General features: G+C 42.2%; 1 protein-coding gene across 3 annotated transcripts in view; it reads left to right on the plus strand.

Moving 5' to 3' along the window:
• The window catches only part of JARID2 (jumonji and AT-rich interaction domain containing 2), a 224,376-nt gene that overhangs the window by 188,954 nt on the left and 18,587 nt on the right, over positions 1-16,835 (plus strand). For all 3 annotated transcript variants that reach the window (XR_007888493.1, XM_051609208.1, XM_051609207.1), the window contains exons 7-12: positions 2,140-3,157; positions 7,817-8,319; positions 13,427-13,519; positions 13,955-14,073; positions 14,235-14,305; positions 15,730-15,844. Coding sequence is in view for 2 of the 3 variants with exons in the window: in XM_051609208.1 (XP_051465168.1) it covers positions 2,140-3,157; positions 7,817-8,319; positions 13,427-13,519; positions 13,955-14,073; positions 14,235-14,305; positions 15,730-15,844 (1,919 nt within the window). In the remaining variant the exon portion in view is untranslated. The remainder of the gene's footprint in view (positions 1-2,139; positions 3,158-7,816; positions 8,320-13,426; positions 13,520-13,954; positions 14,074-14,234; positions 14,306-15,729; positions 15,845-16,835) is intronic.

The following is a 16,835-nucleotide window of genomic DNA, read 5'->3' on the forward strand; positions in this document are numbered from 1 at the left end:
ATAGTTAACCTTAGACACATAATTATGTTTCCACTTTTTACTGTGATTATTTTCTAATTTTCCATTCATTAGAGAACTTTGTGAACAGGCATAATGGTCTGTGCTTTGTGCCCTTCCTCTGAATGGGATTTGCTCTGGTTTTGTTTTGTTTTGTTTTTGTCTTTCCCCCCACCCCCATAAGTCTTGTTCTTTCTCTACTGTTGTCAAGTATTGGAATTGAAAACTCATTTCATGATCACTGTAACCCAGATTACCTTCCCCTTCCAGTTCTCAATAAATTCTTCTCTATTAGTCTAGATGAAATCTGCTATCGATGTTCCTGGCCATTTATGAAGCCAGAGATGTTAAATATTTGTTCTGACTGCTGCAGGCAAGAGGCAGTGTCTCAGCAGCTCTCTGCTTGTGTCTGCTCTGTGGCATGAAGAAGTGCTGTAGAAGTCAAAGCCAGACCTCCATTTCCAATGCAGAGTACTGCCTACATTTCAAGGGAAATGGGTTAGATGTGTTCTGTTAGCAATTGTTTGCTTTCCAGATGATACCTGATGTATCTTTGGAAAGCTCGAGGTAAAAACTGGTGTCATCAGTTGACTTGATTTTCTTGTAAGTGTTTCTACCTTGGAAGCATAGGCAGAACAAGAATGTGGATGAGTTTTAAAAGGGTGTTACTCCTGCTCTAGCTTTTGGAGCACAGAGAAAATGCACACAGCAAACACATGTGTACACATATGTGTGTGTGTGTGCAGAATCCCCAGGTTCCAGTTCCTCTTCCACAAGCCAGTTTTTGCAAGACCATAGCATGATCTTCTCAGTCTCTTATTTGATCCCTATTTTATAACATTTTATCCCTACTTTATAGGGATATCCCTACTTTATAAGTGACTACAATTCCTGAATTTACTTGACAGAAGCTGCCATGCTTACTAATTTGGCAAGGATTTCAAAATCCCCCGGGAAAGTCTTATAACTTTGCGGGAAAGGTGTTGCTGACCTGCGTGCTGATGAGGAGCTATTGTACAGTGTGCTCTCATATTAAGCACTTTTATCAGTATTCCTGATTTTTTGATGTATTTTTCTGCACTCACAGTAGTTCAATGAGGTGAGAAGACAATGTTTAAACTTGTTTAAATGCTGAAATTTGCTTGAGGCTTGAACTTGAACTTCATTTTCTTAGTAGCGGGGCTTAGCTTTGGCAGTGGTGAGTCGTCATAATTTGCTTTGAAGCTGAGGGTTGCTTTTGGTGCTTAACATGTCTTACAGTTAAAACATAAATTTTAGTTTCAGAGCTGGTTTTAAATGTCTAACAGCAGCAGAATTCAGCAGTTCTAAGCAGCAATGACACATTAGTGAGTGATTAATATGATGTGATGTAATAAAATGTGCATCAGCAAAACTGCCCAGATATAAAACTTTAAAAAAATGTATGTTTTTATTTCAAATTAATTACTTTAGCAACAAGATGCCTCCCAAGATTTACTATGTAAGAGAAACTGGATCCTTCATGGCTGTCTTGATCTGTTGGGTGCATAATGTGTTCAATATCTCTTCTTGTATGTATTTAGTATAGATAGGTTGGTCTGAATCTCAGTGTGGTGTTTTTTTTTTTACAAAGCGTGCCTAGTCCAGTTACAGTATGTAGTATATGCTGGCTAGTTCATCTTCTAAGAAGTAGTAAACTGTGTCTGCACTTAAGAGAAGCTGGAGGGAGAAAGGTAGTGTCTGAGGGCCAGAAAAGGAGATAATGAAAGTACTATTTGTTTGTAAATCCAACTACCTATGTTTTGTGATACCATAACAGGTTTTCTGATGGACAAAGAAGGGAGTAGTGCAAGCAAGCCCTTCTTAATGCCAGAGACTTTGTAGCCTCTGAAAGTAAGATTGCATTCCTGGGGTCTTGTTTGTTAATGTATTTTTATTTTTTTTTAATATCTATTTATTGGCTTATTATAAATGCCCAGTCCCCCCTCTTGCCTGGGTGAAAACTGTTATATGGAGATTATATGAAGAGGCCAGGAGTCAGGACTGCAGAATATGGTTGTCCAGTGACTGGGACACCCTTGCTAATTGGTAACGTTATTAATTTACTTCTCTCTTTTCTGTTTCCTTCCTTCTGCTTCTTCTGCAACACCCCTGGCACTGCAGGTTTCTAAAGTCAACGGGATCACTCGAATGTCATCTCTGAGTGCAAATGCAGCCAGTGCCAAAAAGATGAGAGAAGTCAGACCTTCACCGTCCAAAACTGTGAAGTACACTGCAACAGTGACAAAGGGAACTGTCACATACACCAAAGCCAAGAAAGAACTGGTCAAGGAAACCAAACTAAATCACCACAAACCCAGTTCACCTGTCAACCACACAATCTCAGGGAAAATAGAAAGTAGCAATGCAAAAACCCGCAAACAGGTGCTATCCCTTGGAGCATCCAAGTCTAACAATACCGCTGTTAATGGTGTAAAAGTCAATGGCAAGTTGAACCAAAAGACATGCACTAAGGAGGTGGGGAGACAGTTAAGGGAGGGGCTGCGCAATTCGAAGAGGAGGCTGGAAGAGACAAATCACATAGACAAACTACAGTCGCCCACCAAGAGAATGAAAGGGGCCATCAACTTGGCAGAAGCTGCCAGCAAAAAGGCAGCCATAGAAAAGCCTTTGCTGAATGGACACCTTAAAAAGGAAGTGCCAGAGAAGAGTTTGGAAAGAAATAGGCCGAAAAGAGCCACTGCTGGGAAGAGCACGCCAGGGAAACAAGCACATGGCAAAACTGAAAATGCCTCCTGTGAAAATCGTTCTACCTCTCAAGCGGAGTCCTTGCACAAGCCACAAGACTCAATGGGAAAGCACGAAAAGGGCAGTAGTAAGTCTGGGTGGGGGATGCTGGGGGAGATTCCCATCCTTAGGCCCTCCACCAAGGAATTTCATGACCCACTGATATACATTGAGTCAGTCCGAGCTCAGGTAGAGAAGTATGGGATGTGCAGGGTGATTCCTCCTCCAGACTGGAGACCTGAGTGCAAGCTAAATGATGAAATGCGGTTTGTGACACAGATTCAGCACATACACAAGCTAGGCAGGCGCTGGGGACCCAACGTGCAGCGACTGGCCTGTATCAAGAAGCACCTCAAATCTCAGGGCATTACCATGGACGAACTCCCACTCATAGGTAAGGGCTGTGGTTTCCTTGGCCTTTTGCCGCTGCTTGTCAGTGTCCATATGCAACTTTATGCTCCGTTTGCCTTTTATGCTTAACCAACCCCCCCTGTTCACTTAACACTGCAAAGCTCTGGATTTCTCTCTTTATCCATCGGTCAGGCATGATGCAGGTAGGTTGCCAGAGAGCTTTCCAGGGAAACTTCATATCATCACTTTGCTCCTGCTAGGTCTTTATTTCACCCAGGAAAAAAAAATAAATGCTCTGTGTGGTCTTGGTCTCCAGATTTCAGGATCTTCTCCTTTCACTGCTGTTTATTCTTGTAGGCAGTACAACTACAGCTATTGGTAGCCTCAGTTTAAATGTTGCCTCAGAATGTTTTTCAGACCTTTCCAAAGATGTTTTCTAAATAGACTGCAGTGCTGCCAATCTTCAATACAAATATTTATTTTTTTTGCCTTCCTTTACAAGCATTTAACCAAGGGGGAAAGAAAGTATCTTGGAACTGACTTCTATTTGGGTACTCAGACACTTAAAATCACAAATTTACAGTGACCTGCTGACATTTAACAACCATTAAGTGTCAAGAATAGGCAGTAAAATGTGGTTGATTGCAAAATGGAGGTTTCATTATTTCTCCCAGCAGGTGTCTGCCTGGGCTAATGCCTGAGTGAGAATCACTTATTTAACAGAATTCTTGGTTTATGGTCTGCTGTCAGATATGACACGTGACAAAAATGTGACAATAGTTTTTAAAAACATGACAACAGCCGCATACAAATGAACTATTGAATGAGCCACCTCCATCTCAACTGCCTTTGCAGCCATGACATAGTAACAAAATTGTGTTTTTAATTTTTGTTAGCCCTTCTCCTTTGTTTTGGAAGTGTTCTGAGTCAGAGCTCACAGAACCTGCATGTTGCAACTTGAGGCCAGAGTTTTGCCTTTGAGGCATTATCCGGTCAGAGGCAGCTATCAATGCTAGATGGATTAAAGGACACACTTTTTTGTTTAAACTATTCACAACACTTTGCCCCCTCCTCTTTTCAAGCTTTTTGTTATATCACATATGGTCAGTGAGTGAACATTCATAAAAGCACACAAAGAGATTGCAGAGTTTGTGGTGAACCATGCAGAGCACAGAATTTAAGGAGGAGGAACAAGAGCTAGCACTCCGTTGCAATAGCCATGCAAAGACATTCAAGGAAATCTGAAAATTGAAATCACTCAAGCAGCAATAAGTGAACATTTTGTATGCCTAATGTATGCAATGGTTGTATGCTAATAGAGAAGAATAATGAATTAAATTTACATTGGCAAGAGAGAGAAGAAAACGTACAAGACAGCTCGATTAACGTTCCTGGAACAATGTTAACTTTTTAATGAAATACCTTAACTTGGCATTAAGAAGGCATTACTGTTAATTATTTGTATTATTTAAGCACCAAAGAGCCTAATTAATAGGCGAGGATTCTATTCTGCTGGGTGCCATATAACAGGAGCAAACGGTGTTCTCTTTTAAAATTTGCATCCTATGTATCCTTTCTGTAGCTAGTTTCCTATCATTCCTGTGTTTAAAATTTAAAAAAAAAAAAAAATATCAAGATAAGAAACTGGAGATCATCCATGTACAAAAATTAGAAATCTGTTGGTTCCAACAGGAAAGATATAAAATAATCTGTGGAGATAAATGTGCTCTTATTTAAGCAGACATACATACATATCTCTCCTTTCAGGGCCAAATCACATTTCCATTGAAGCAAGTGGGAGTTTTGCCAATGACTTGCGTAGTTCCAGCGTTTGGTATTAAATGCATACCTGAAGATTTAAGATTTTTTTTTTTTTATGAGTTTGCTCGCTATGCAATTAAAAAATATTCCTAACTTAGTGAAATTAAGACAGTTTAAAAAAAAAAAAAAAAAAAAGTCAGGTGCTTATTCTGCATAATATCTGCCAGGTCTCCTATTTAAGCCATTTTGCTATAGGTGCTTATAAATGGGGTTGAAACTCCCTTCTAATTTTTTTTCCTCCACTTCTCTTCCATCCCCCCTTCAGCCTTTCAAGAAAAGTTTAAGCAACATGCTTCCAATCCTGGAAAACATCAACCTTAGATATAAACGGTTCCAAAAGTTATGACTGTGTGAAATGGAATTATAATTGATACCATTTTGTAAACCTTAGCTGTAGCTGGCCCTACACAGGATCTGCCAGATACGCGAGGCTCCAGCTGAATAATGACAGAATCATAGAACGATTTGGGTTGGAAGGGGCCTTAAAAATAACCTAGTTCAAACTCTGGGCAGGGACACCTCCCAATAGCCCAGGTTGCTCAAAGCCCCATCCAACCTGGCCTTGAACACTTCCAGGGATGGGGCTTCCACAGCCTCCTTGGGCAACCTGTTCCAGTGTCTCACCACCTTCACAGTAGAGAATTTCTTCCTAATGTCTAACCTAAATCTCCCCTCTTCCAGTCTAAAGCCATTTCCCCTTGTGCTGTCACTATCTGCCCTTGTAAAAGCTCCCTCCCCAGCTTTCCTGTAGTCCCTTCAGGTACTGGAAGGCTGCTATTAGTTCTCCCCGGAGCCTTCTCTTCTCCAGACTGAACAGCTCCAACTCTTTTAACCTGTCTTCATACAGGAGGTGCTTGAACCCTCTGAGCATTTTTGTGGCCCTTCTCTGGACTCACTCCAACAGCTCCGTGTCAATGTGCTACTCAGGTGCTAATATTGCAGAGTGATTATGAGCAACTGTTCCATGATGCAGGAGAAAATCACATTTCTAATACATAGCTCGTGATCACTGTTGCAACTAGGACCTTAGGCTGGGTGTGCACTGCTTATCCCACTGGAGAAGATGTGTGGCATTAAGCCTGGACCATACTTCTTTCTATGTCAGGAGTATGTTACTCAGCTTTATGTAGGTCACTGAATCTACTGGGATGGAAAGCCATCTTGAAGTATGCCTTCAGCTTATTTGGGTGCCGTGCAAGTAAAACACTAGACCAAAAAAGTCACAGCCTCTAATAGAGGCCAGCTTGAAATTTACTTTATGGGGAAGATTGAAGAGGAAAGAAAAACCTTTCATACATTGTTTTCCACAATGGTGTTTGCCTTTTCTCAGCTGCAGAACTTGACCATTTTGATCTCCTAAAAAAAATCTTCTCAATTGGATAAATCTACTGCCACGTGACTCTGCCTCTCCCCTTGTCCTGCAGCCAAAATCCTTTCCCCTTTTTCACACCATTGCCCAGCAGTGTGTGGGCAGCATTATCAAGCAGCCTCTGGTGCTGCTCTCCCTTGGTCACAACCGTTGTCATCCCAAAATGTTACACACAGGTTTACACTGCTGAGCCTCCCTCCTCACTAGTGATGGAAGAGGGCAAAGAAAAGGGAAGAAGGAAAATTTGGATCAGCTATGAAGCATTCGAGATAAAGCACAGGGTAGTTTGAAGAAAGTCATACTGCTTGGACTAGCAAGCAAGATGATAGGACTGACCTTTAAGATGCTGTAGCTGTGCATTCGACAGTATTGACCACAAATCTGCTTCTTGCACTTCTCTGTTGTATAATGGCATTTTGAAGTGCTCCAAAGTGGCTGTGCCATAATGTTTTTTTACTTTTCTCAAAGAAAAAGGGAGAGACAATGTGGCGGCAGCAGCGTTGACACAAGTTTTGTATGAATTCTTTTTCGTTTAGCAGTACCCTGTTGAATTGTAAGTGGGTTTGGTCCATTTATTTGCTCTTTCTACTGATGTGCTTTCTATTTCTGTGCTTTGAGAGTATTTATGATGGTTCTTTTATTGTTGTTTGTCCGTTTGGCTGTTTTTCATGCTGCAGTTTGTATAATCCTCCATTTTTATTTTTTGACTGAAGTGTGAAATGTGCAGGTCATCTTAAACCATATAAAAACATGATGGAGTATAAAATGTGGGTGGCTTCACACTGGAAGGATAATGTGTCTGGAACTTTTTAATACAGTTGTAGGCACCAACCCCAAACAACATCCCGCCTCTCTTGTTTGTTTTCTTTTGTTTTGTTTTTTTTTTTTTTTAAAGGATTTTTCTATCTGTAATGATATCAGTGATGTTACTGTGCTCCTTTTAAATACTAACTGTATTTAAAGTGTTGTGCAGATGTTAGATAACTGATGTTTCACTTCCAGAAAGGACAGGTGCTTCGTTTTTGATTGCTGATACCCATCTTGACACTTGTTTTGCTTCTTCCTGGTATAAACCAGAAGTGGGACTGGTGGTGGGTGAGGGAAGGGTGGGAGTGTGTGGGCTTTTAAAAGGCTTGGCAACTCTTGCCTCCTCAGTGGGTAGTGACCTGGGGAATGACATATCAGGAGATAGTGGGGGGGTGCTCTAAGAGGAAAAGGGATTGAAACTTGAGGGTGAATTTAACCATAGGGGAGGCTACTGCAAATAGCAAAATACGATCTGCTGAAAGAGTTAAGTTAGCAAAACCGTGGCACATGCCAGTCTTTAGCAGGAGGCATACAAGATAGGAACAATCCTGCTTGGGTGCCCGGGTGACCGGAGCTGTACAGGTGGCATGTCCTGTATGTGTCCAGCCTGGTAGTGCACTTGACATGAGCCACCTGCAGCTTTCCTAACCTGCTCCTGTGTTTCCCTTTCCCCTCCTCCGCTGCCTGGCACACGTGGACCCCCAGGAGGCTGTGAGCTCGACCTCGCCTGCTTTGTCCAGCTGATCAACGAGATGGGGGGGATGCAGCAAGTAACTGACCTCAAGAAATGGAACAAGCTGGCAGATATGCTACGCATCCCCAAAACTGCACAGGACAGGCTGGCCAAGCTGCAAGAAGCCTACTGCCAGTACTTGCTCTCCTATGACTCCCTCTCCCCCGAGGAGCACAAGAAACTGGAGAAGGAGGTCTTGCTGGAAAAGGAAATCTTGGAGAAGAGGAAAGGACCTTTGGAGGGACATTTGGAGAATGCCTACAAGTTCCATTCCTTGCCCCGATTTGAGCCCAAAAATGGACTCATCAATGGTGTGGTTCACAAAAATGGCTTCCGCAACAAGTTAAAAGAGGTCGACGTCCCACTGAAGACAGGCAGGCGGCGGCTCTTTGCTCAGGAAAAGGAGACCACAAAGGAGGAGGAGGAGGAGGAGGAGGAGGGAGTTCTTAGCGACTTACACAAGTGTATATACAAGGTAATGAGGCAGGCTCTGCCGATTTTGTTTTGCAGAACTGATGATTCTGTCATCTGGGTGGCATCCACATGCAAAGCCAGCCGGCTGGCGGGAGCTGATGGGCTGCTGTGCCGCCCCCAAGGCAGCAGTGCAGCCACATAGTCTGGTGGCTTTATTCTGGTCTGCCTGGCCCTTATGGGATGTCTGGAAAAGCTGGAAGGCATTATTATCATGACAAGATGGACTGGGCTCTGCCCTGCTTCATCTCCCTTGTGAGAGGTTCCCTGAATAGCTCTGCCCAATTCTCCTTGCAGACAGAGTTTTTATTTTCATTTTCTAATGACATTTAAAGTAATGTTCTGCTTTCTCATTCCTGCTTCTTGCAAGTCTCTTTTTGAGCAAAGTAGTATTCCAGAACAAAACTAACATCACTAGATACAGTACTAAATTTAGAAAGGCCAAATTGAAATGTAAACAACATATTCATCCATGATGCCAGATTTTGCTCAGCACTAACAGTCACATGGGTGCTTAGTCCTCCACGTATCAAGTACCTCCATTTACGAAGGAATGCTGACTCTTTCACTGTATTTTATTTGGCAGTCTCCTACTCTGGAACAGGACTTGGCACTGTAACTTGCAGTGCAATTTTGAGTTCCGTTGAACTGTGTAGCTGTGCTCCAAGAGGGATATAATGTTGACTGTCTTTGCCCAGTAAAGAAGTAGGCTGTTCTCCCCCTTCCAGTCTCGCTTCCATCACCAGGAAATGAAGCCAGATAGCCCAAAGCCAGATAGCGTATTGTTAAGCTATATAGGAACTGCATGAGTTCATAACTTGAGCTTTAAAACCTTGCTTCAGGTTGTTGGTTTTTTTTGCAGCCTGTTATGATTTGTCAGCCCAGAAGTTCTTTAACTCAAGGATTTTGGCCTCAACCCCACCTTTGAAAAGCAATCTCTTTGCCATGGTGCTGTTTGAGAGAAGCTTATCTAATGACAGCAGCATTTGTAAACAGTGAAGTGCTATTTCTGTGCTTAATATCCTGTGCTTAATGATGTTAAATGAAAAATTTTATTCAAGTCACCCTGACTGCTGTATGAACAAACTCAAAGTTAGTGAGGAAATGCCTCCATCTTCTTTTCCAGTGCAAGTCCCAAACTGAAGTTTAGAAGATGCAAGGTAACTCAAAAAGCAAGATTGGGGTTTGTGAGAAGTATCTGAATCAGACTTAAAAAATACTAAAAGGCGAGCAAGCAAAGCACAGCTAGTGTAACCAGCCTGAGCCTGCTGAGCCACAAGCCTTTAGTTCCACGAAGCTGAGAGTTGCTGCAGCTGCCTGTAAAGCAGTGGCAGTACTGACAACATCAGACCCTGATTAAGTCCAACAATACCTAGTAGAAATACTTCCAGTCTGAGTGTAGAAGCTGTTAGAGACAAGCATCACTGAGCCTGCAGGCTGGTGCTCTCCCCACCCACCAAAGCAGCTGCAGCACACGGAACCGTTCAGGCAATGCCTTGGGTTGTCCACCATGCTGCCAGCAGCTTCCCAGGTACTGGAGATTGCCTGTTGGAATTCCATCCCACACTCAATCTGCAGTGCAGAGGCTGGGGAATGCTGTCATAGGCAGTGGGCCTGGGAGAAAACAGGGGGAAGCAAATCTGTGGTGGGTTTCCAGAGATCTGTATGTTGAGCATGCCTGGTCAGTCAGAGTGCAGGGAGGCACGTAGCTTTGTTTTCACAGCCCTGGGGGAAAAGGGCTGTAGAAGGACTTGTGCATGAGAACTGGTTATATCACTTAGAGCAAGCCTCAAGACATAGAAATTAGAAATTCTGCAACAATCTTGATGTACCAGAGTAACCCACAAGACTTGTAAAATGACTGGTTCGTCATTCGGCTTTTTAATAAGACTGAGGTGAGGAGGTACTGGCTTATGGATTTAAACAGAGGGTACGTCATGGTATTTTATAAAACAAGCCTTTTAATCCTGCATTCTCTGTTTTTCTGGAATGATGGTATCCTCCTGTGCATGTGTCTGTGGAGGGGAGAGTGTTCTTTACCTGTTAACGTGTTTCTGAGAGTATCTGAAATCTCTTTAACAGACTAAATCCTCCTGTTACAGTTTCCACAAATGGTGGGATTATAATGGTTCCTTTATAAAGCACATTGCTAATTTTGATAGAAATTAAAAAACATGAAACAAAAACCCAAAGCCCAGCCCTTTGATAAATGCCCAGGTGAACAGATCGAAGGCTGGAGAACATAATCATATGGCTGTAGTCCAGCTTAGGCCATAAAGTCTATGCTTGAGACCATGAAGAGACCATACATTTAGGATTTTGCACAGTAATTTCTGCAGTCAGCATGTGCATGAGCTGGAACATGCTTTTAGAAAGAGACATTCAGTCTTCCAGGAGCAGTTACCACTATATTGCATGTCAAGGTTAGAGTAAATCTCCTTTGTGTTTGGCTGACTTCCTGCCAGGGCTCCCAAATTATTTTCAGTGTTACTCCTTCGCAGGCTGTAGGGCCTGCTGTGCTTTTAAGTGTGTGCTGCAGGCTGCTGTGCTTGTTTGCTTTACTCCTAAATGTTTGGCTTTTCTACATGATTATTAAAATGTCCTCATTTGTAAGTACATAGAGGCAGCTGCTGCAATCTAAGGGTCTGCTGCAAGATTTTCTTCTCTTTCCCCAATTTTAATTTTGAAAATACTTTATATTGGAGGTGACTGTAAACAGCACTTGTTTCCATACAGAACAAACTGAAGGCTTATTCGCAGGCCCTTTAGAGGGACACACAGATGAAATCACTAACCCAAGTTTTGCCTCACATGAAATTGTCTGAGAAATCCCACACTGAGCTCTCTTCAGCCAGAGACTCAGCATTTTTGGACTCTCATTAACAGGAGTCCTTCCTTTCTGCCTGTGACTATTGTGAAATCTCAGTTTTCTGCTCATATTTATGGTTGCTTTAATGTCTTTAACATTCATAGTGTTGTGTCCCTCTGTGTATCTCCCTTGCAGGTGTGGTGGTGGTGGTGATGTTCCAGGTTGGGAGAAGACTCAGTAGAGGAGCTAGGAAATTCTGTTTTTTAAACCTTCCTCTGTCATATTGTTGTAACAACAGAGACTCTGCTCAGTTGCTTGAAGCTCCCAGGACAGTTATTGAACTATTGAGATATTGTTGAGGGTGTTGAAAAGGGTATTTTACTCTTCAGTAATTCATATTGTGTTCTGGTTAAAATGCTCCATTACAGCATTTTAAATTACTTTCTGAGTTGGCATTGGAAAATTTTACAAGATCCCTCAGATTAAAAAAACAACCAAACAATGAAAACAGATGACGAAAACCCTTCAACCTTTTAATTTGTGTTACAACTTGTAGGAGACTAAAAAGATACCAAATTCTTGATAGAGAAAGAAGTGGTTATATGCAATTTTAAAGGGCTAAACTCTTCAGTTTTTCCACATTTTTCTTGCTACGTATCTGAAAAGTGGAAAGTCATGGTTAATGTTGGAAGATGAGTCCTTATTTTTCTGTGAAAGATGAGAAGAGGCAAGTTACTGAGACGAGGGAGCTGCTGCAGAGTATATATTGGTTTGTGAGTGGTGAAGTCTAGGCTCAAGTGTGACAGCTATTGGAGCAGGCCCAGTGTTTTACAAGAGATTTTTTTGTAAAAGGCTGCCTGAGTAAATGATTCATGAGGGCATTAAAAGATGAAGAGAATTGCTTATTGTATTGCAGAGCATCCAACTCTGAAGTTTATGGGAATCAAAGGGCCCCAGGCCCTGGGCATTTCACAAACTTTTTTGTTACAGCTAATTATGTTGCATTCAATTAAACAAGTGTTGATGTTACAACTGTAGGAGCATGGCTAAGTGATAAACTTGGCCTCTAGGGGGAAAAGCTGGTTGTATAGTTGTTTCTAGTTTACTCCTGGGCATAGTTCTTAAATAAATTAAACACAAGAGAAGACTGAGGTGGTTTGGCAGATATATTTCAAAGGTGAAGGAAAAACTAGAAAGGTAATACTTGGAGTAGTAAAATGTTCATTTACATGGAGTTTTTAAGCCTGTGGTTACTCTGATGGGCTACCAGTGGACACGATGGGAGTTAGAGGAAGAAGTGGATCTGGTGAGAGGCCAAAGATACTTTCAACTTGACGTTTGCAGAGCAGTGCTGGTCTTTGCCTGCAGCAGTGCCTGCAAACTGGTATGGTCACAGCAGCAAGTGTGGTGCCTGCCAGCTCTCATGGCTTAAAGCTTCCCAGGATGTTCTACCCTGGAGCAGACAAGGTGATAATCTGGGCATACCAGTATGTCTGGGCTGAAAGGAACAAGCAGGTTCTCGTGCTTCTGCCTTCAGAGCCTTCAGAGGACAATCCCCAGACCATCTAGTCTTCTAGTATGTGTGAAAGCAGGTAACCAGAAACTCAGGTATAGCTCAAGCAGAAGACCAAGTCAGATCCTCTTCTCAGACAGCTCCTGCAGCAGCGCCAGGAGAGAGTGCACTTACTTGGCAATTCTACTGTATTTGACTTCTCTCAGCCTTGTACCAGCAGGTCCCGGTTCCTTGCATTTGAATTGCTTTTGTTGAATTAAGCATGACTGGGTTTTGTAAGCAGCTGATTACTGTAATCTTGGTAAACTCTACTTTTTTTGACCCCCTTCCATCACATACAATAATAGTTTGATGTTGAATACTAGTTTGATGTTGAATGTTTCTGTGAATTTCCAGTCTTTTTCACCTGTTTCTCTGTGTGTAAAGAGCATAGCCACGTGGTGGTCCTTTAGTCATGTATTGGATTTGATTGTCAAATGCAGGTAGGGTTGCCTGCTGGCTTCTTTGCAAGTTGTCGTGGAAAGCTGGGCTATGTCCATCTTCTGTATTTATCAAACAAAGAGCACCAGACTGGACAAAACAGTGTATGTGGCCCTCTGGGAATGTTTGGTTGGCCTTTTAGATGGTTGGATTTGTGATTCTATGTGATTAAATTTCTGTATTTTCTGAGGTATTTTCACTCAGATAAGAAATGAGCTTTATACCCAGATGTGTTCTGGAGACATTGTCCTGGGTACAGGGAAAGGAAGCACGTGTTTTTATTTTCACTTTTATTTTCTTTTTCCACAGGGTAGGTCTGTTTCTTTAACAACCTTCTACCGAACAGCAAGAAACATCATGAACATGTGCTTCACGAAGGAGCCTACAGTAGCTGAAGTAGAGGTGAGGCCAACATGAGAGATTGAAACATTTTTATTTCAGAGGATAGAGTATGGAGATTGAGTATAGCTGATGTTCAGGCTTTACCCATAAGCATTTTAAAACTGTGTAGTGTGGGAGAAAAATAAATGGTTACGTAGACATAATACTGATTGTTACTTTTAATTTTTTATATATTTTTTTAATAAAGGTGTTAATGAACTTAGGGAGAGAAAGAAGTCTTAATCTGTCATGTACTGGAGCACAGGAGCCAAGAGGGTCTAAATTCTGTTTTCCCAGTTGTTCCTTTTAAGTATTTATATTCTTATTTTTAAGCAGTATTATATCTTGAATTACACTGAGATCCTGAAAGCTCTGTAAATTTCTGTGCTTTCTATTTTAATGAGAGATACCATGTTCAGTGAATTAAAAAGGCATTATCACTTTCTCTTATCACAGCAAGAATACTGGCGGATAGTAGAACAGAAAGATTGCCACGTAGCAGTGCATTGTGGAAAAGTAGATACTAACACCCACGGGAGTGGCTTTCCTGTGGGAAAATCTGAACCATTTTCAAGGTAAGAACACCAAATCCACCTGCTTTGTTGACTCATGCCAGTTGCCCTGTTGTGCTGAGCAGGGTGGTGGCGTGAAGCCAGCAGGGCAGCTTGGTGCCGGGGATGTTGGTACCAGGCACATGCACTGACCTCTGTCTGCCTTTGTGTTGCCCCTTGAACAGGCATGGGTGGAACCTCACAGTCCTTCCTAATAATACAGGATCCATCCTGCGACATCTTGGTGCTGTGCCTGGTAAGCAAGTCTCTCTTTTATGTTTCTGGCAGCTATTGGATGCATTCAAGAAGAATGTAGCCAGTAGGTCAAGGGAGGTTATCCTCCCACTCTATCCTGTCCTGGTAAGGCCACATATGGAATACTGCATCCCGTTCTGGGCTCCCCAGTTCATAAAGAATAAGGAACTAGTGGAAAGAGTCCAGTGCAGGCCCACAAAGATGAATAGTGGAGTGGAGCATTTGCCCTGTGAGGAAAGGCTGAGAGAGCTGGGTCTGTTCAGTCTGGAACAGAGGAGGCTGAGGGAGGACCTCATAAATGCTTATAAATATCTAAAGGGCAGGTATCAGGAGGGTGGGACCAGTCTCTTTTCCACAGCGTCCAGTGACAGGACAAGGGGCAATGGGCACAAGCTGCAGCATAGGAAGTTCAAGTTAAACATAAGGAAACACTTCTTTACTGTGGGAGTAACAGAGCACTGGGACAGGCTGCCCAGAGAGGTGGAGTCTCCTTTTCTGGAGATGTTCAGAACCCCTCTGGACACGTTCCTGTATGATCTACTGTAAGGCATCCTGCTCTAGCAGGGGGTGTTGGACTAGATGATCTTCAGAAGTCTCTTCCAACCCCAGCCACTCTATGACTCTGTGATAAGTGTCCTCTAAATGTGGTGGTGAAGTCACTGAAGTCTTCTCCCTCTTTCCGGCCCCTTTGTTCACCAGCTGACTGTGTAGACACAGCTGTGTTTCGCAGGTGGTATTTAAAGGAATGAAGGCACGTGAGCAGATTAAGAATGAATAGTTGAGACTCGATAGCTGGGAGGAACTGGTTGTGCTTGCAGTATCTCTTTCTGTTACTGCCAGTACCTCCATGTTCTTGCTTTGTGTCAGAGTGATGAAGGACAGAGCCATGCAGCTTCCTTGCTCGCTAACCTAGGCTGTAACACTAGGCAGAGCAGCACACTAGTTCTCTAAATTAATTGTCATGAGTGCTCCAGCTGCATATGTGCCGTTGCAATTTACTGGTAGAAACGTTAGCTGGAAGCAAAATTCAGTCACCTGTGCAGGTGTTGAGCCTGAACAAACCAGTTGGGAAACAGGGCACATGTTTACAAGCACATGTTCACTTGGCAAGATGAAGCAACCTCCTCTGATCAATGGCATTGAGCTAGAATTACAGGTATTTGTAATTTTTCTACAGAATAATAAACTTTTTACAGGTATTAAAAAACAAATGTGTTCAAAGGCACTGTAATTGGCTGGTAGATATTTTGTTAGTACAAAATGCAGCTTTTGTTAAATTATTTGTGAATTATTCACTCTGGTAGGAAGACTTAAAACATAAGGGTGAGTTTGCGGGTAGAACAAGATTTTCAGTTGCCCTCTCAAACTGTCTCCTAATTAGAAACTGTGGTTACTCAAAACTTGGTTACAATCTCTTTGTTTTAGGAGTGACAATTCCTTGGCTAAATATTGGCATGGTCTTTTCTACCTCATGCTGGTCTCGAGACCAAAATCACCTTCCATACATTGACTACTTACACACTGGTGCTGATTGCATTTGGTAGGTATTCCTGTGTTTTGTTCTCTTCCTGTTCACTACAGTGGCTGGCTGTAGGCTGGTGTTAACAGCAGTTAGTGTGGTACCTTTTGCATGAATGAATCTCACCTGGGAGGTCCAGTGGGTGTAATTACAGGTGTAATGGGAAAAGGTAGTATAAACTTAAGAGGTGAAACACCCTTTCCTGGAATAAAAGTTTTGCTTTATTTGCTTTATTCTGATATTTAGCCATAAACTGTTTCTGCTTGATATAGCATTTAATCCATGGAAATGTTCATGCTGTAGAAGCCAAATGACAGGTAGTCAAAGAAGGCTTCTCTTAGGCTGACAGAGAGACACTTGTCAAGCTAGCTCCATATTGTCACTTGTAAAATGATTTAATCCATGCTCTGACTACATAGGCACTGCTTTCTTATTTTTATGCAAAATAACTTGAATTCTGTATCTACCAGATCCCTAATGTTTTCTGTCATAAGAGGTTTTTTCATTATCATACAGTAATTTTAATATGGTGACACACATCATTCTCGTGTCTCAATGTGGACATCACTGGTCATTTGCTGGCTACGCTTCATATTTTGTAGACACTTCAGGCAAATAGAGTTAACACAGCTTATCAGTGGTATCGAACATGGTGAATCTTTCCTGAATTCAGTGCATACCTGCTACTGCAGATGGTGATGAGTTAGATTGCAGTGGAAGTACAACAGCTGATGGAGGGATTAGAGGAAGCAGGTTGCTGCTGGCATGTCACATGCCTTTCTGACATGTTCCTGGGATATTAGTGTTATTACCCAAGAGGATCATCAGTGAGAGCAATGAATAATAAGCAATGTAACTATTTCTTGATCAGAGAAAAGGCAGTAAATGGAGAAGAAAAGTGATTTCAGTAGTGCTCTCCTGCAAAGGTGAGGAGCTGGTTCCCTTTCAGCAGTTCCCTGATGGAACTCTGAACTACACAGACCTTTGGCTCTTTGTTCAATGTGAGGGAAGG

This window comes from Apus apus, chromosome 2, assembly GCF_020740795.1.
Source record: "Apus apus isolate bApuApu2 chromosome 2, bApuApu2.pri.cur, whole genome shotgun sequence".
Lineage (NCBI taxonomy): Eukaryota > Metazoa > Chordata > Aves > Apodiformes > Apodidae > Apus > Apus apus.